Below are 19,475 nucleotides of genomic sequence, written 5' to 3'. Positions count from 1 at the left end.
TTCATTCAAATGCATCTGTTCCTGGAGTTCATTTTTTCTTCCCATGTGCCAAACCATTTTCTTCAAGAGCACCTGCGTTTTTTTCTTGAGTATCATATGATAAAGACGGTCCTCGAGCACACAGCTATCTCGTTCTCCGAAGTTGTTGAGTCTCATTCCCAGGTTGTCAAATACGTACGCTTTGGGTCAGTGGTTTGGTCTGACTACCAACCCCAAGCAACGGTATTTGACATTAAAATAACCCAATATTGACTTTTGGTTTCACACAATACACAAACGACACTCTCAAAGTCCTGCGTTTGTTTGACCCATCCATCCACCTATGCGGACTTTATCGCTCTTTATACTACATTCTGTTTCTTCCGTCTTTGCTCCAAGCAGAATTACTACGACCACCAAAGGTTCCTGCCTAACAATAAGCATAAATATGGCTTGTTATAAGTTTCTTCTACAAACCTACGGGGTCAGTTTTTGGAAGAGGACCGTCTCCTTTCGAAATACCACCAATGAATAGCAGATCTTTTTTAGAATCTCCTCTAAAATTGAAACCTGTGTTGCCACCACATGCTCCCCGCGGAGCACATGGGCACACTTGGAGCTCCCAACCACCTGCAAAGTACAGATGGTGCGTCCTGCCTCCACAGACACCGCCAATGGAGTGCACTAAATGGCCATTAGTCGAGGGGGGTAAGAAAGTAACAAAGCAGGCAGTGAAAGTGCTGGCATGTCATATCATACACATTAGCTCAGCCAGATGGCCGGCCTTCTGTAGAGAAAGTGACACTGTAATCATTAATGTGATGTAGATGCTGGCAGAAGTGTGTAATAACACATTTGTGAAGATAGATTCTGGCTGGAAGATGGTCATTTATTTCTTTGCACTGGTTCCTACATGGATGGAAATCAAACCAACTGTACATAACACAGGAAAAGATGATGAATGGGTCATCTGCTAACTTTGCTTTAGCGCTATTATTAGTCTCAACTTCTTCTCTCATAACTTGCCTTCTCTCCAGCTCTGAGTTCAAATACCTCTAATTTGATATTTGATATATAGCAGGGTAACTTTATAGAGGGAAATAGCACTTTGATCACCACCATTAGCAGCGAGCTATGGGATCTATTGTGACTGTAGCAACTGAAGCCCAGTGAAGCCAATGTTTGGCTGATTGCTCCGGCCCCCTGCGGTGCTTCCTCCCCCGGCCACACACACACTATCGGCCCTGGTCGCCCTGGACACCTCGGCAGTGCTGCAGGAATGCGGCTCACTGTCTGGCCTCATGGGCTGTTAACAACAGTTTAGCATTGTCTCTTTTTTTTAACAGTCCACAAACAAACAACACACAAGGGCACACTCCCTGTCCATCACTTCAGAGGCAAACACATGTATACATGCCGAAACCATATGCGTGTGCTCTCAGTCTCCCTGTCTTACACACATTAGTTAGACATTATCTGTGGAGAGATGCTAAAATTATGTTCTCCAGACTCTGAAAAGCCCAACCTCAAGCTTATTGGACATGAATAGGGACAAAAACTAAGAAAATTAGAGCTGATTAGTAGACTGGCAGAAGGTAAATCTGCTACTAATATGATAATCTTTTAATCTTTAAAGAGATACCATGGAGGAATTGTCTGCTATGTTTGATTACAGTATTGCCAGGGAAAGTTAAAATAAAGTCAGCCCCAGTTTTTCCAATTTTTGCAATTTTTGTGGTGCTGTGTCCGCAATATTAGTAGCTTCCTCTTGGATTTGGGCATCCTACGGTCTGGCACTTGGGTCCGACCTCACCTGTGGGCTGTACACGGCAAATAAGAAGAAATTAAAACAAAACAGGCAGAGTGCAGAGTCTCTGCAGAAAAATACACCACCACACATTTCTAGTGGGTCATAAGTTATCATTGAGAGGGAGTCATTTTATATGAGACTATTATTTTGGGGTTTTCTTTCTCTAATGTAATAGTAAAATGAATAATATTTGGATATTTTGCACCACTTTCCTCAGATTTTTGAAATCAAATTATTAACCGATAAAATAATCAGCAGATAAATGAATATAATAAGATACAGAAAAGAATCACTAAGTACACGTCTGGCCAGAAGGCTCATCCTATGTGAATGGAAGGACTCTTCACCTCCAACATTTGGACATTGGATCAAGGATGTTGTGTATCATTGTTGTTTTATTAAAGGATCAACTTCACGCTTCTTTGCCACCTGGCAACCATTTAAAAAAAAATTCAGATAATGAAACATGCTATACTCCCCCACTTATGTCATACAAGTTAATTAATTTGTCGTCATCTTTTCCCTTTTTTTAATTTTTTTCATACATATTTTTTAAATTATTATTTATTTATTTATTCATTAGCTTTTATTTATTCTTAATTTTCTTTGTTGTCTGTTAGATTTCCTTTGACTGGTCTGGCTCTCTCTGTTTGTTTGTTCCTGGGTTGAAGGGTGGGTGGGGTTATCTTTTTGTACTTATTGGGTCTGTGTCTCTTTATTAATACTCTGTACATCTTTTTTGAATTACCAATAAAAAATATCTTGTTTAAAATCAAAGAATCACTAAGTACACCCCTGAAGAAAAAACATACTCCTCTGTTTTAAGATTCAGATGATGTTGTTGTGGCTAAATGTTTATTATTGTGGGAACCTCGGTCATACAGTAGGTGTTTAGGCCTCGTAACTGTGCTTGTGATGCATATGAAGTTACCATTCATGGTTACTAACTAATAAGTATGTTATGTATATGAATGAAGGTGCCTTGTTTATATTTAGAGGCCCTTTGTCACATGAAATCTGGATTTCCTGTTGCCTTTTAAAATGTATTTTAGCTTCAAGATCATTGAAGTTGAGTTAATGAGTGATACTTTGATTGTTTTCTGTTTCTCAGGCAAAATGAGAGTCTACCCTGACCTGGATGAAGAGATTGATTACCTTCATTCTGTCATCGAAAAACAGGAAATAACAGAGATCAAACCACCAAGAAAGCAATCCAAACATCCTGGTAAGAGCCCTGAGAGCAATCATGAGGCAGAAGTTAACCAACATATCACTTCCTGTTTTGAGTAAAAAGATGTGGGATTTATTCATGCCTGAGGGCTGGTTCTCTTGTATAGAGAATGATTATTAATTTTCTCCCCACATGTTCTATAATTGTCAATCACCTCCATCAGATATTGTGATTTTCTCTCATGGTAGCTTTGGTTTGTCTTCCTCAATCTCTCCAGCTGTAGACACCTCCCCGACAGATGCTAACAAAAGCAAGACAGATGCCTCCGAACACAAACAACAAAGCCAGAATCGTCTCTTATCTGAAACTCAGAATGCCACCACTGCAGCTCCTGCAGTTTCTGCCCCTCCTGCCACAGCAACTCCCGGGCCAGGGGCCACTGGAGCGGAGGGCCGAGTTGGTCCTATCGCTGTGCCAGCATCCAAAAATGACAAAGTTGTTGTCAGTGAGTATGATTTCATTTCCTCAGCACAGACCAGAAGTCTTTACTACACCCAGGAAATGAAAGCCTGATAAAGAGTTCAGTGCTGGTACAAGATGCTGATATAAATAGATGACTGATGGAAATCTAATCTAATTACATGTTAGAATTTGTGTCATTTTGCCAGCCTAATTTTTTCATTGAGCAGTTTAGTGTCTACTAATGTTTGCCAGCAAGATGTTATCACTTTTTTCTCCATTTTTCCCAACATAACAGTCAATTCTTTTCATCCTTTATCACGTCAATTATCATTTTACACAAGATGACCTTAACAACTCATAATGATCAAATGAGCTATGATATAATCATATTTAGCACCCATTAAAAAAGTCTCAGCAGGATTGTGATCTAGCTCCCACTCAATCACTCATGATTTACTCCTTAACATTCTCTGTTCCCCTTTCCTTTCCACTTTGTATCAATCTGCAGTTATGATCTCACTGTGTGTGGCGGTCGGCACTGTGGCAGTGATCCTGGCAACCGTCTGTTACGTCAAGTGAGTCCGAGCACCTGTATTCATTAGTAACACAACAGAAAGCCTTAAGTGTGTCTTATAGTTGTTGAGTAAATTCTCTAAAGCAAATGGATAGTAATACAAAGACCAATCTGAGTTTGTTACAGTCAGATTTAATTGCATAATAAACCACATGAAGTCAATTACTGCAGAGTAACTGCAGTGTTTTTCAAGCTGGATCTTATTTTTCCATCATATTTCTGCCAAAAACTAATGAAGGCAACAATTTTGGAAATTGGTCCAGTATTGAGCAAGAGAGCTGCAGCCAGCAGCAGTGGCAGCGGCAACAGGCTGCAACGTGACTGACGTTAACAGGCAGTTTTGCACCGTCAATTTACATCCACTAAAGCTTCATTTCCAACAAATACTTTTGGTATGGTACCTCTGGAACCAAAATTAACCCTTCAGACATGGTACCTAGACCTTAGGTCCATTCGGTGTTTCCACCGCAAACAGTATCCTTAAATGTGGGCAGAGTTTTTGTCACTCACTGCTCCGTCCAGCACTCACTATATTTCCTCATCACCGGTGACATAGATGGAAGTCTGCACCTTGTTTATCGTCCACAGAACGGGGTTGTATGCTGACATTTTCAGCACAAAGCAGAACAGGCTGTAGTGAGAGCCTCTTTTGAAGATCCACTCATTAGTTAAAGACTGTGTCATCCAAGAGAGACAATGGTCAAAGTTGTCATATTGAAATTTAAGGTGTGTTGATGGATTCACGATGTTAGTTCATGCATTGAATAACATTACAAGTAAATGTTCCACCTATAAAGTCACCAACAGTCGGCCCAGTGAATTTAAGTTATTTTTTTCTTAGTCTACAGCTGCTGCAAGAAGCAGCAAAACATAATTTCTAGGGATGCACCGAATATTCGGTAACCGAATATATTCGGCCGAATATTGCAAAAAAACACACATTCGGTATTCAGTGGAATAAGTTAAAAGCAAGGCCAAATAATAGCGGCGTGTTTTGATAACGCAATCAAACAGCGTGCCTTGACAAGCAGAGTAAAATGTCGGCAGTGTGGCGATCCGTCCCTCACGGCACTCACATTTGCGACTAAAAATAGTTTTGAGCGAGCAAAATAGGCTTAAATCATTCAGCACGCTGTGCGAGCAGCCTACAGATTTCAACCAGCAGCAGAAACGAAAGGCGAATCCCATCGGTTGTGGGTTGAACGAGGGTCACAGACACAGACAGTAATGCATTCCTGTCAATTACGGCGGCCATCGGCTTAACGTTACCGGTGACGGAGAAGTCGGCTCCAATAATATCCTCTTCTTGGCGTCATGACTGCCCAGAAGTACCTGAACAGCCAGGTACCAGCCAGCCGAACACAGGTATGTGATGTGTCAGAGGAGAAACGAGCCGTTCACGGCCCACAAACCTCACCGCACTTTAGAGACTGTTCTTTACTTATGAAGGGACTTGTCAGGGGAGGAGGGTGGCTGGTTGATTTTTATTTATTTTGATCCCCCCTATGTTAATCACTTATTGATGCTGTTTTTGAAGTATGAATAAGTCAGTAAGTAATTTATTCCATTGAAATATCATTGCTGTTTTATAGAAAAGTGATTTATCTTTTTATAAATGACAAAAGGCACATCTGCCTCATTTTCGCTGTGGTATCGTGATACTACTCAGAACTATGATATTTTCATTGGTATCGTACCGTGGGTCCCAGTTTTGGTACCGTGACAACACTAATCTGGAGGGGGTTCATCTGCAAAAACTAATGAAAAACTAAACAACGATATTCGGTATTCGGCCAAGCGCTTAATATTATTCGGCTTCGGCCACAAATTTTCATTTTGGTGCATCCCTAATAATTTCATATTATAGTTATAGTTTACTAATATATGTAAGACTCAGTACCACAGTATGATTCATGGTTCCATAAAACTAGCCACAACTCAGCCCTGAACAGAGCGATCGTCCTCTATTGACCAAACAACAGACTGCAGTGTTCACAGCTCCACCTTTTAGTACCAGATCTGTGTGCTAGGTACCCCAACAGAGGGGGACCAAAAATGGGGATGGTACAGAACGGTTCCATCGGTACTATCCACAACGTTTCACAGTGGAAATGGAAAAAAAGTGTACCAAACTGAACTGAACTGTATCGGACTGCTTGGTGGAAACGAGGCTTAAAAGTGCTTGTTTTTGCCACTGACAGGCCCTGAAGTATTTGGAAAGAAATCCCTACAGAGGTGGATGTGTAACATCCTTTTTGTTAAATTAGCTACAGCCTAAAAAATCACTATCACCGGTCCAACCAGACTCCATTAAAATAAACAGTAATTTTGTCATCGTAAAACACACTTCATTCAAAGTCGACAGAAATAAAATAAAACTCACAAACTGTCGTAGCACATATTTTATCACTGTTCCAACAGACTGCAACTTTGATTTGGTTGAAATTAACCCTTAATTCACCCAGGAAGGTGTGAAAACATGCTGCCTCTATACACACTAAAATTACTGTTTATTTATTTAAATGAAGTCTGGTTGGTTTGCTAACAGCGAATTCAGGGCTGTTTGAGGTTAGACAAAAAGGGTCTTACTCTTTAACAAAGAGGTCTATCTCTGTCGGGATCCTTTCCATAATGTTGGCAGACACTTATAATAATAATCTGAGCCTGTCAGTGGCAAAACAAGCACTTATTGTGGATGTAACTTGATGGTGCACAAATGCCCTGAGTGGTTACAGCAGCCAGTTTTGCATCTTGCTCAAAACTAAACCAGTTCCATAAATCGTTGCCTCCATTAGTCGCTCAGACACAAAAACAAGGGAAAACAGGGTCCAGGTTGAAAAATATCAAAGTTACCCTTTAAGTATAACAGTGGTAATTTAGTGGTGGATCAGTCAGTCAATTTTAGGTCATGTTGGTTATTTAAAATCATGATTTTTATAATTTATACATATTGATAACACTTGTTTGACCCTTAAAATCAAAGCCCACTCCCATTTGCTGTTCACGTATCATTAGCTGTGAGCTCAATTTAAAGGATGTCTTGATACCAGAGGCAAGAAACAGCCCTCAGTGCTGCAGGAGACTCAGATTCACAATGTCCCCCACAGGATGCAGAAAGACTCGCGTCTGGCTCAGAAGGTAGACTACCCCGCTTTCGGAGGGACAGGCGTGCCCGCTGCCACAGCCAACGGTACCTCAGTAAGTGCACAGTTCTTCCTTCATGCAACTGCCATTGTTAGCACTTGCTTTGTTTCCATTTCTCACTTCTTCTCGTGCGTTAACCGCAAGATGCGATAGTGAACTGTGAACCGAAGGCTCTGTTTCACAAACATCCACACTTTCTGCTTCTGCTGTGTTCTCAGATGGGAGATAAGACTCTGGCTCAAAGTGCTCAAATGTATCACTACCAACATCAAAAACAGCAGATGCTCTCAATGGGAAAGTAAGTTGTTCTCTGTTTTACCACATTCTCTGCCACTCCCTCCTTTCCCCCTTTTTTTTGATCTCTCGAGATTTAATGTGGACTTTTCAGCCACATCCTCTGACCTTATGACCTCTTTGCCTTAACTCAAGTGCGGTTTTTTTTTTCCCCCTTCTGCAGAAACAAACCTGAACAGAAAGTCACTGACACAGAGGTCACATCAGATGAGGAGGAAGTGGGTGGAGACTTTACAGTATATGAGTGCCCTGGACTTGCACCGGTGGGTAGACACACACACGCACACGCGCGCGCAAAACCAGTCATTTCTGATGTTTTATGACTGAAAATCAATTTCCTTTTCTCCTTGACAGACGGGGGAGATGGAAGTGAAGAACCCTCTCTTTGATGACTCAACTTTACATTATCAGGGGAATCACAAGTGAATGCTGACACACACACACACACACACACACACACACACACACACACACACACACACACGGCCATTTATTTGGAAGAAACCACTTGATCTCACACTGCATGCATAGAAATTGAGGATCCTGGCAGAGGCTGAGGTGATAAAAATGATTGTTTTCTTCTTAGCCCTTTACTGTATCAGCTTTTAATACGACAAATGTACATCGGTTTCTTGTTAATTTATTTCTGTCACTGATTTGAAGCGTTTCTGTCTTTTAACATGACGATTTGAGAGTCATCCCTATATGTGTTTTTCCTGTCTATATGTCAGACTCTTAATTAAGATTTCCCTCTCCTCTTTTGTTACTCTCCTTGATTTCTGCAGCTATTTCCAAAGAATGTGATCCAATAGCAGACATGTAAACAACCCACACACATACATAAGTTGAGAAATAGGTGCCCTCTCCTTGTTTTGTCATGCATAGTTTAGAGGCTAAACCACATTCCTGACAGAAACCCAGGAAATGTTTAAAATCAGACCTCTGTGATACCTCTGTGAAAAGACTCCCTGACACAACACAAGGTTTAGCATTGGAAATGTTACCGTTCGTGTTGCTAATTTTATCCCTTGTCATATAAACTGCACATAAAGATTTTAATATTATAGAATATAAGTATATATAAATATATATATATATGAAAATGAAGTACTTGATGATGTCTGTTTGCATGGTTTGACTGTACTGTTTTTGAATCATGGCAATGCTTTGATGAATTATTCTGCCTCCTGTGTGTATGCATCCCGTCGCTGGGGGAGGGAATTTACAGTAAAAGTGACCCTTGAGCACTTGAATGACGCTTTGGTGAAGGACTATACTGATGGATGTGTAGGTGGTAAATATCACTATCTTGTATTGTCCCTCTTTCCTCTCTGTCCTCCTGTCGGTCCCAAGTTAACTTCGTGCTGCAAAATGTACATACAAAGAGTGAATGTGTTCACTTTTTATAGATATTTGTACATGCAGACCAAGGATTGGAATTAAAAGTTTTTACCACATGTGAAAATGAATTTGTTTACCCTTTTCCTTCTGTGCTTCTCATGATATACACTTAATATTAAGTTGTTTTACTGTGTACATTTTGGGGTATTTAAAGCCTTTACTGGAAATGGAGGCAAAATGACAAGAAATAAGGAAGCCCACTTAGCCAAAATGAGCTGGCCCAGCATCGGCCCAAACTCTGCAGGCTGGAAGAAATAAGTCGGGCTGCGTCCTGTTGCCTGACTGGGCTGAGACTCGGCATGAATGGGGTCCCAGAATCGGGCTGAATTGCGGCTGCTGACACTGCCATCACTGGGCTGTTGTCAAAAATGACCTGGCCCAGTGTTGGCCCAAACTCAACACACTGGAAGAATTAAGTTGAGCTGCATCCAGTTGCCTGAATCAGCTAAGACTCAGCATGAAAGAGGTCCCAGAAACAGGCCAAGTAAACTGGTCCGATTCCGGCTGCCAACTCTGCCATCACTGGGCTGTTGTCAAAAATGATCAGCCCAGCACTGGCCCAAACTCGGCACACTGTAAGGAATACGACAGCTGAGACTTGGCATGAATGATGCCCTTGAATCAGGCCAAATAAACTGGCCCGATTCCGGCTGCCGACTGCCATTATGACTGTTGTCAAAAATGAGCTGGCCCAACAACGGCCCAAACTTGGAATGCTGGCAGAAAAAAGTCAGGCCATTTCCAGTTGCTTGACTCAGCTGAGACTCTGCACGAAAGATGCCCCTCAATCAGGCCAAAAGAACTGACCTGATTTCGGCAGCCAACGCAAGAGAGGTGCAACAAGGGTCCAAATGCTGGACATTGTGGCTCATGGTCAGCACTTAAAATTTGTTAAAGTAAAACAAAATAAAACATAAAGGGGTTAGGGGTTAACTGTACTCATATTATCTGGTAATAAGTGAAATACATAATCTTTTTTTGAGAAATTATATTATCTGTGTTATCGCCTTTAACGACAGTCGGTGCAAACTTAGTCTGTCAAACTCATACAACTTTAAAGTCTAGTTGAGATATCACAGTTTCCAAAGATAGATAATATTGCAGACAAAATATCTGGTATGAAATTATGCACAGGACTTTTTTTTTTTCAATTATCTATTTGATTTTTTATTTAACCTTTATTTAACCAGGAAGTCCCATTGAGATTGAAAATCTCTTTTACAAGATAGACCTGGCCGAGGTAGCAGTCAATCAAAACATGTTTAAAATGCAACAAATACAACATATAATACAAACATTAGCATACATAGTGGCCTCTCAAGAAAAACAAGCACATGTCTCTGTCACCACATTCTTTATGATGCCCTTATATCAATGGATATAAGTGTTTCTAATTTTAGATCTTTTTGGAGATTGTTCCACATCCAAGGTGCAGAGTAGGAGTATGCAGTTTTCCCCAGATCTGTTAAAACCCAGGGTACATTAAACAGCAACCACCTGGAGGAGCATGGCTGGTAACTACCAGAGCTGACACACAGAAGGGTGCAGAGGTAGGAAGGTAGATGAAATAGTGCTGCAGTAAAAACATGGAGTATCTCACCCAGTGAGACATCTGACCACGTCCAAATCTTCATGTACATGTGGATGATAATATACTTAATGAACAATATTTCGATGTGTATTGAAAACAATAATTTTAAGTAAGTACAGGTATGCCCTTTCTTGCCACATACAGATCAATGTGGTCTTTTGGTTTTTGATTTATAACTCTGGGTTGGTTCAAGATTCACAAGTACCTTTTTTGGTAATAGAAAGAGCACATCCTTCATAGCCATCATTTTAAATATAGAATTAATTTTCTTCCAGAAAAGACAGTTCAGACTAAGATGATTTCTCTAACCTTTAAGAGGAAGCTTCATATCAGGAAGAGGGAGGTCTGATCAACTTGAAGCAACTATTTCAAAATATGTCTTGGTGAAACCAGTCCAACTTTAAACATCATGAAACCCCTGAAGTTATGGAGTAACTGTAGGGAGTCAGATGGACTTAGATATATATTTGGTTTTCCTGACTCAGCAGGTCAAACCAAGGCGCCACACCCACTTCCTGTTCAGATTAACTCTGCCATCACACATTCACCTTTCACCTCACAGTGTGACACATCTGGTGTTGCCTCTCTGCCTCAAGCTGTCGCTGACTGTCTGGTTTTTGGTGATCCTGTTTGACCTTGTGTTACCTTTAGGACAACGACTACACTCAGAAAGAGTGTGTGTGTGTTGGGGGTGGGGGTAGGGGCAGAGAGAAAGCTTGCATGTACCTCCGTGTGGGTTTTTGTGTATGTGCTTGTATGTCCGTGTGTGTTGGGGAGGGGATGGGTCAGTCTCCCATCCCCATTGAGCCACATGCCAAGGGCCATTAAAGCCCTTTGTGCCGGTGGACAGTGGAAGGAAGGCAGCCATTGGCCCCTCGGATAAAAACCTGGGTGGGTGGAGGGTCTGTGAAGGTGGGTATCAAAGGCAGGGCCGTTAGGAAGAAAATCAAAAAGCCATCAGACTTGTTTGTGGGAGACGTTTGTGCTGCTCAACAGGATGGGCGGTATTGAGATTCCAGGATGGGCGGTATTGAGATTCCAGGATGGGTGGTATTGAGATTCCATAACTATCAGATTCGACTTTTAAAAGTAGTGACTGATATTTATGCCTGTATTTATCTTAATTAAAAAAGACATTTCAGTAAAGCAAGAATTTTTAAAGATATTTTTGGGTGTAGGCTGGGCTAGATTACAGTGTCTGCTCAGTAAGTTATTTATAACTTGTCATTTCGAGACATCTTCAGAGATGTCACCAGTTTGCAGGGCATTTATAATAAACACATCTTAAAAGTGCTTTTTTACTAACCACATGAACTGCTAAAAAAAACTCACACCATATCCTGTTGAGGTGACAAGTGCAGCTAGATTAATTTCACGTTTAGACATGCCAAAACCCATACATCCTCACATGCAAGACAATGGCCCATGTGTCAAAATAGAAAGCTACATTCACAGCAACATTTCCGCTAAAAGGCAGACCTAACACATCTTTATACAGCAGGACTTATCGTCAGTCTGCAGCACCTCCCAGACTTGTATCACACAGACTTCAAATACAGCCTACAGTGAAAACGTGAAGAACAATTAAAAGAAGAAGAGCAGTAATTTTAATGAGCAATGGGTAGTCGGATACTTTGGGGTTGGTAGTGGTAGTTTTGTCTCCACTGGTGTGACTGGTTGAGGTGTGCGACACATTCACACTGCTGCTGCTGCATCCACAGGCTTTTCTTTTGTCTGGAACTTTCTCCCTTCTCTCTGTTTGACCAGACTTGCCCTGCCAGCAGCGAGCTGATCTCTTGAGGTGTCTTGAAGAGGCCACTTAAAAAGAACTAAAGACAAGATCTGAGACATCTGGGGGGGTTTCAACTAAATCCCCAGATACTCCCCTCACACATCTCCTCCTCACTGTACCGAGCCATTCAACACTGACCCCCTCGCCCCCCTCCTCCCTCCTTTGGACACCCTGAGAGCTCTGTCCTCTGCTGTCCCTTTCTCTCTGAGGGCCCTGCCTGAAGTCTACTGTCCCTCTTTGCTGTCTGTCTTTTGCATGACAATTATTCTGCCAAGTCCATGGCCCAGGACAATGCTTGTATAGTTGGGGTTTGATGTCTTTTAAGCTACTGATCAGGCTCGTGTGGTCTTCCTAAGGTCCCCAGGTCCTGGACCTACATAACTTTGTATCTGGAAGGAAGACAGTGCCGGTTATCGTGATAACTGCTGTTTGCAACCTGATTTGACTTCCCCCAGAGGACCATGAGATAACTCGCAACAAAATAGAGATATACTGCTGCATAAAATCCTCCGATTACAGCTGGAAATCCACAACATCTCTGTCTAATTCATGCTGCTAATGTCAGATCTCAAACTGCTAAAAAAAAAATCAGAAGCACGGTCCAAGGGACTTCTTGAAAATGTTCAAAACATAGCATCCCTTTTTAGACTATTATGCAAACAAATTTCATGCAACTTGAGATTATAAGCCTTCCACATCTCTACCCCACCTTTCTTCTGCTCTTAGCAGTACGTACTTTGCTCCCATTAGAAATACAATCAATCCATGTATGGTATTTATGCAGTTATGTTTTTTGGTAGCTTTGTCTGTTTTCGTTGTTGTTTTCTTTCTCTTTCTTTATGAAACCTTAATAAAAACAACTTGAAATAAAAAAAAAAGATCCTTTGATTACTAGTTAATAACATTGATTAGCAGGCGCAATCTGTTTTTTTTCCACCATTTTTAGTTCATTTTAGTAACTCCTGTACTTATTATGCTCATATTGTTACTCTATTTGGCACTGGTTTTTGCTTTTGCTCCTAGAAAACACTTCAGTCTTGTATATTTGTATATTCTGCCAGATATTTAATACTCTAAAACTGGGCCCAGTGAGTGACCCTGACCCGGGGAATCCACTGAATATCTGGTTGGTACTGGTTATGAATGGTTAAAATTGTGGTTACTGCAGTTACTGTAATTTGAAGCATTCTCTGGCACAAGATTTTCCTCCAGGATAAATAAAAAAGTTCTATTAAATTGAATTGAATTAATTACATAGAACAATCTGCAACAGTAATATCATTATTCACCAGTCAGGTATTACTTTATTTTAAGGTGCCACAAGTCAAAACAATATTGAAACTGGCTGCCAAGAGAATGAATTTGATTCGCTGTCATGTCAAGCTGAAGTTATATTCCAGCTTGATTATCGCACCTGCACACAGAAGCTCTGTCCTTAGACCAGTTTTGAACCTTTAGGCCATTATCAGACTGGATGCGGAGGTATTGGCCCCTAGTGAACTCCCGGACTTGCAGACCTGGGTGAAACTTAGGCCTGGTGTTTGTTTCAGAGGACTGGAGGTGGAGGGGGGAATGGAGGAGGTGGTGGGTGTGGGGCGGAATCAAAGGGTTGAAACTTATTGTTCCAATCTGAAAAGGAGCTAATGGTCGACCATCGCAACTCGGGATCTGAAATCCACGGGGTGCCCCGGGGCCAGGTCGTACAATGGCACCCCCTCTCCCTTCCCGCAGTGACTCTTCCTGCCGCAATCTGCGGCCAACGACTTGCACTGGGGGAGCGCATCTGCACCAGGGCTGCGGCCATCCAGGCTTTTCATCAAGGGTGAATGTTGTGGGTGATTTTATTATTTAGTCCCTAGTTGCCTTCCAGTTTGGAAAGTTTCAGCCGAAGTTTCACAGTATGGCAGCATTTTGTCTGCAGCCTGTATAAATAGTCATCTTGACAAAGCAATATTGAGACAGAAATCTTATTTTACTTTGTTAAGATGTACAAAAATCGAATTTATCTGATTTAAAAGCCCTGTTTCCACTATGAAAACCAAAAGTGCACAATGCCGTTGACAGCTTAAAACAAACACCCAAATATTAAGTTGGTAAAAATTACAGATATCGTCATGTGTGGTCGATCATGCGCACAATCTCCCCCCTTTACCATAAACAAGCTCTCACAACAAGCTCAAAAACACTTTCCACGGGTGAAAATTCCACTCTGCATATCTTATACTTTCTAAACCCAATACTTACAGACCATTTACAGTAGCCAGAATACATTTTTTCTTTCTGTCACCTATGTGTTGTTTATGAGCTGCCAAAACATCCCTAAAAGCATTAATTAGCCTGGTCTTTATGTGTTTGTTTCCAATTAAATGTGGCTCATTTCATTATTTGTTTTATCTGAGTTATTCAGGAGTACAGTGTCAGTTTATTTTATTCAGTTGAAATGTCAGTGATAAGCAGAATTCACGTCTGAATGACAGGGATTTTAATATCAAAGCCATCTACTTAAAGGGGAATAAATTAAACAAACCGAGCATTATAATTCATGCATGAGGTGCGCAAAGTTTCAGTGTCACCATATGTATTTACAGGAGCACTGACCCGTGCGTATTTAGCAATGTAAATATGCTTTCCAGGGTGATTTAAACTGTTAAATTATTAATATTTTCCCGTGTAGTTGTTTTGCATTGTACGTAATGAGTTTTAAATCCACTTAAAAAGCCAAAGGCAGAGCTGGTCTGCAGCAGAAATGGCTCAGAGTTTATGTGAAAACACGCCCACTACTTTGGGAAGAATCAAGGTCATTCACAAATTCACCATCAGCTGTGCGCAATTGTCTGCGCCAGCCAATGGGCGTAGAGATAAGGCGATCTCCAACACCCGCAGCTGTGATTGGGAAAACCTGTGGAGCAGAGGAAGGAAAGGAGCATTTGAGCTTGAAGGTGAGGTGGTGTTAAAGTGAATTTCAGGGAGTAGGCCGTAGGCGTATTTGGGTTATGTTGCAACTACTCAGGCCTACATTTGTGCGCAATTTCAACCCAAACGGACTTTTGTCGGACAGGTGAGCTTCTTCCACTCTCAGCCCTCTTTGGTGTGTGCGTAAACGTGAAACGGATGCAGGTGTAGAATCAGTCAACTTTTTATTTCTAACTTGGTACGCGCGCCTGTGAAGAGACTCTCACGCGGCTCGGAAGATGTCTGAGAGATCGCAGAGTCCGGAGTGCCAAATCCGGCCGTATGACTTCAGCCGGACCAGCCATTGCACCCAGGGTTTGGGTCAAGAGAGTTTGGGCAGCGCTGCGCCATTCCAGCTTCCTCACGGCGTACTGCCAGACCCGAGCCTCTTCTACAACAAACCCGCTTACAGTGGCATCACATCGGCATCCGCGCAGAGCTTTTTTGCTTTCCCACCAGTCACCGGTGACTACAGGGGATCTGACCTGCAGGCTGGAGAGTTTGGGCAACCCAAGCACTGGTATCCCTTCGCTGCGCCCGAGTACACCGGCCAGGTACCCGGCGTAACCGCAGCCACCCAGCCTATAAATCTCAGTCCCCCCATCGCCGAGACCCGGGAGCAAATCAAACTGCCCGACATAAAGACTGAGAAGGACACCGATGATGACTACTCAACACAGGGGAAAGTTCAACAGTATCCAACACCGCCAACCTCCGCCGCCATGTCCCATGGAGTCTTCTACCCTCCGGCCTGGAACCCGTCCTTCTGGCCCGGGATCACCCACATCACACCACCCGGCAGCAATAATCAAAATCCCTCAACTTCCTCTGCGTCCTCGCCATCACTGTCCCCTTCACCCCCAAGCAACGGACTTCCAGGGAACGCGTTTTTCAGCGTGAATACAACCCAGGCTGCCACGGGGCCCCAGACGCAGAACCCGGCCTCCTCCACGCGGAGCAGCGGGTCCTCCAGCGGCGGGTGCAGCGACTCTGAGGAGGTAGGTAGTCAGAGAACCAGGGCTCCAATTTTAAACACATGGGCACTGTTTTTCTTTTGTGGATACCAATGCAACTTGGGAATCTTTTTTAAAAATGCGTAAATGCTACCTTCAAATGGTTCCAAGCATTCCATCTCATGTTATTTTTCATTTTACCTGTCCAGGAGAATCTTTCTACAGAAGAACTGGAGCAGTTTGCTAAGGAGCTGAAACACAAACGCATTACCTTGGGTTTCACTCAAGCTGATGTTGGCCTTGCCCTGGGTAACCTGTATGGTAAGTTTGGTGCCTATGGAGATCGTTGTTGTACATTTTTGTGGTAGTTTAGAGCAGACAAACCCAGACCAGTTTTATTCATTCTTGTACCACAATGTCATGATGATCAATGCGGAGCTACTCTTTAAACACCATATGGCAGTCAATTCAGACATACTTCCTGGATTTCTACTTTGGTTAATTGGTACTTAATTATGACCCTTTACCTGCATCACTTATAAAGGTAGCAACTGATCTGATCCTTTTTGTGGATGTATGTTTGGTCAAGTGATTTACCTAACTGTCACAGTATGAAACTGATTGGGAGTCTGGTGTTAGGCCAGCAATTCTTATTGTAATATGTGATATTTGTGTGTGCATGTAGGTAAGATGTTCAGCCAGACGACAATTTGCCGTTTCGAAGCCCTGCAGCTGAGCTTTAAGAACATGTGCAAGCTGAAGCCCCTTCTTCAGAGATGGCTGAATGAGGCAGAGACCTCTGACAATCCCCAGGATGTAAGTCTGCCACACTCGCATCTGCCGACTACTTTACAAGACAACAGATGATCACCAAGCTTCATGGGATCATTGGTCTTTTCAGGCCTGGCTAACTTCCTGCTGAGCAAGCCTGAATCAAGGCCCTCTGGTGATGTGAAATGTAGTCTGCCACCTAGTGGCCATGATTCAGCTGTTCACAAGAACCGTTACCTGAACCTTGACCTCCATGTGTGGCACACCTCAAATGGGATCTGTTCAGTGTATAGTGTACACATCTTCATAAATAACTAACATGTTCCTGATTCCTCAGATGTACAAGATTGAGAGAGTATTTGTTGACACCAGAAAGAGGAAGAGGAGGACCAGTTTGGAGGGAGCTGTGCGCTCAGCCCTGGAGTCTTACTTTATTAAATGTCCCAAGCCCAACACCCAGGAGATCACGCACATCTCAGATGACCTGGGTCTGGAGAGAGATGTAAGTACAGACCCTGAAAGTTATGCTTTTTGCCTGTTTTTAAAGAGTTTGTATCTAGTTAAAAGCCAAATGCTGTTCCTGGCAGGTCGTTCGTGTTTGGTTCTGCAACAGAAGACAGAAAGGAAAGCGCCTGGCCTTGCCACTAGATGAGGAGTGTGACGGCCAGTACTATGAGCAGAGTCCCTCCCCACTGAACATGGCCCCTTCCCCCATTCCCAGTCAGGGCTACCCGTCTTCCAGCTACCACACTGCCCCTCCTCCTACACTCTACATGCCCCAGCTCCATCGGCCTGATGTCCTGAAACAAGCCTTACACCCCGGACTGGTTAGTCACCTGACTGGATAAACCTACTCGGGTAGTCCCGGTCAGAACCACAGATTGCCTTCCCAAGTCTCTCTATCAAACCCCAACTCAAGCTGAAGAAGAGCCTCTAAATCCAGCAACCAGATCGACAGATCATATCTGCGGATCGCAAACATTCCAGGTGTGAAGGCTCCTCTTCTGACCACAGCAGTAGGATGGATCAAAGTGGTTTCTTGTTCTTGTTTTGATGGTGAAACTCAATGAACTGCCATGGGCAACATCCTCCCAACAACTGCTTTCAACTTCAAACCAAGAGAGAAACTTAAACTGAATGTGCCTTTCTGTTTCTTTAATGTATGTGTTCTTGGATAATACATTGCATAGTAAGTTATTCCATAGGCTTTAATCACTGCAGGTTTAGAGCAATGCTAAAGTGAGATCTGGTGCTACAGTACATGGTCCAGTGGCAGAGTCAGGATGATTTTGTAAATGTCACAGCTGAATAGTCAGGGTATTCTTGCCACTTATGCTAAACCCTGGGCAGGTTTTCTGTGGGGCAGATGAGGAAAGATTTGGGTTATCACAGGAATGACATTGTTAGTTGGTACAAAATTCATCTCCGACAGTTCAGTCAGTGTTTGTGCAATACGTCTTTGTCCCATCTGAACTGAGCAGCTACAGTATTTGTCATTGAAATGGAAACACTCACAAAATTTTCCATTTGTTTTTGCACAAAGTTGTTTTGTAATGTTGAGTGATCTTTTTTAAAATATGTCCGCTTTGTATAATGAATCCAGATTTTTGCCCTATGGTTGTTGATGAACATCGACGTCTTTAGCAAATGTGTTTAGCATCAATGGGGAGCAGTGAGATTCAAACATTTTGAGGGAGTTGTGATTAATGTTACAAGTGTCTTTGCTGCTAATCTGCCAATTGCACACTGCCAGTATTTTCAGTCTCAGTTGGATGGCAATGAGATTAAGTCTGACCTGATTTGGATCAATTATGCTGTCGACTTGTATTTCAATACCTCAATTTTGCTTTTATTGTAAAGGGTTTTTATGTTTATGAAATGTTGATACTAAAAGTCAAGTTTGGGTGCTCACTGGAGTATTTCTCTCGTCTGGTATTGTTTTTAAGAAGTTATTTTTTTACTGGGATGACTGTAACTTTTAGACATGAAGACATTAAATGTCAATTAGCCACTTCCCTGACTGTACCTCACATGACTTAGAAGTCCCTATAGGTTACAATTAAATTATTAGCAAGGCGACAGCTCGGGAAACATTGAAACAAGCCTTTAAACCAAAGTTCCTTCACTAATTAATGTTAACATAATATTGCCTCTTTAATAACTTTACAGACAAATATTAGCAGATTTGTGAATGTGCAATCATTACAGTTCGACTCTAACCAGACTTTTTCAACTGTGACACATTTTGGATTAAATTAAATGGATTAAATTCTAATTTATTGAGATGTCAGCCACACTGAGATGTTTTTAATCAGAGCACCCTGAACCTTAAATGTATCCCTGCTTCTAGTTATCAAGTAAAGCTGACTTCATGCTGAAATGTTTGAGAACTATGTGCAAACTGCTGAAGTATTTTTCCCTTTTTTTTCCTCCAGTAAATATCTTGCTTCCCCTTTTGGTTGTGCAGTTGCAGTTTAATAGCGAGCCTACACCTATAGTCAACGTCTTGATCCACAACAACATGTAGAGGAAAGTTTGAGGAACTGAGTAGTTACGATACGAGGCATGTCAAAAGACTGGT

At 42.1% G+C, this 19,475-nt stretch overlaps 2 protein-coding genes across 2 annotated transcripts in view; both read left to right on the top strand.

Moving 5' to 3' along the window:
- npdc1a (neural proliferation, differentiation and control, 1a) overlaps positions 1-8,903 on the top strand; it is a 37,373-nt gene extending 28,470 nt beyond the window's left edge. Inside the window, exons 3-9 of the mRNA XM_050053538.1 lie at positions 2,901-3,014; positions 3,238-3,465; positions 3,931-3,997; positions 7,104-7,194; positions 7,359-7,438; positions 7,598-7,697; positions 7,789-8,903. Of these exons, the coding sequence (XP_049909495.1) occupies positions 2,901-3,014; positions 3,238-3,465; positions 3,931-3,997; positions 7,104-7,194; positions 7,359-7,438; positions 7,598-7,697; positions 7,789-7,860 (752 nt within the window). The 3' untranslated portion in view covers positions 7,861-8,903. The remainder of the gene's footprint in view (positions 1-2,900; positions 3,015-3,237; positions 3,466-3,930; positions 3,998-7,103; positions 7,195-7,358; positions 7,439-7,597; positions 7,698-7,788) is intronic.
- A 6,237-nt stretch (positions 8,904-15,140) lies between these two features.
- On the top strand, positions 15,141-19,287 carry pou5f3 (POU domain, class 5, transcription factor 3). Its single transcript, XM_050053609.1, has 5 exons — positions 15,141-16,168; positions 16,333-16,444; positions 16,809-16,939; positions 17,232-17,396; positions 17,482-19,287. The coding sequence occupies exons 1-5, from the start codon at positions 15,410-15,412 to the stop codon at positions 17,740-17,742; spliced, it is 1,428 nt and encodes a 475-aa protein (XP_049909566.1). The 5' UTR covers positions 15,141-15,409; the 3' UTR covers positions 17,743-19,287.
- The last annotated feature ends 188 nt before the right edge of the window (positions 19,288-19,475 follow it).

Source organism: Epinephelus moara, chromosome 9 (genome assembly GCF_006386435.1).
Source record: "Epinephelus moara isolate mb chromosome 9, YSFRI_EMoa_1.0, whole genome shotgun sequence".
NCBI lineage: Eukaryota > Metazoa > Chordata > Actinopteri > Perciformes > Serranidae > Epinephelus > Epinephelus moara.
This window is presented reverse-complemented; position numbering and strand designations above follow the sequence as displayed.

Excerpts from the sequence above, each read along its gene's own strand:
- pou5f3 (XM_050053609.1), top strand. The coding sequence starts at position 15,410 with ATGTCTGAGAGATCGCAGAGTCCGGAGTGCCAAATCCGGCCGTATGAC. Across the intron at positions 16,169-16,332 it reads GGTGCAGCGACTCTGAGGAG|GAGAATCTTTCTACAGAAGA; the intron begins GTAGGTAGTCAG and ends TTACCTGTCCAG. Across the intron at positions 16,940-17,231 it reads CCTCTGACAATCCCCAGGAT|ATGTACAAGATTGAGAGAGT; the intron begins GTAAGTCTGCCA and ends CTGATTCCTCAG.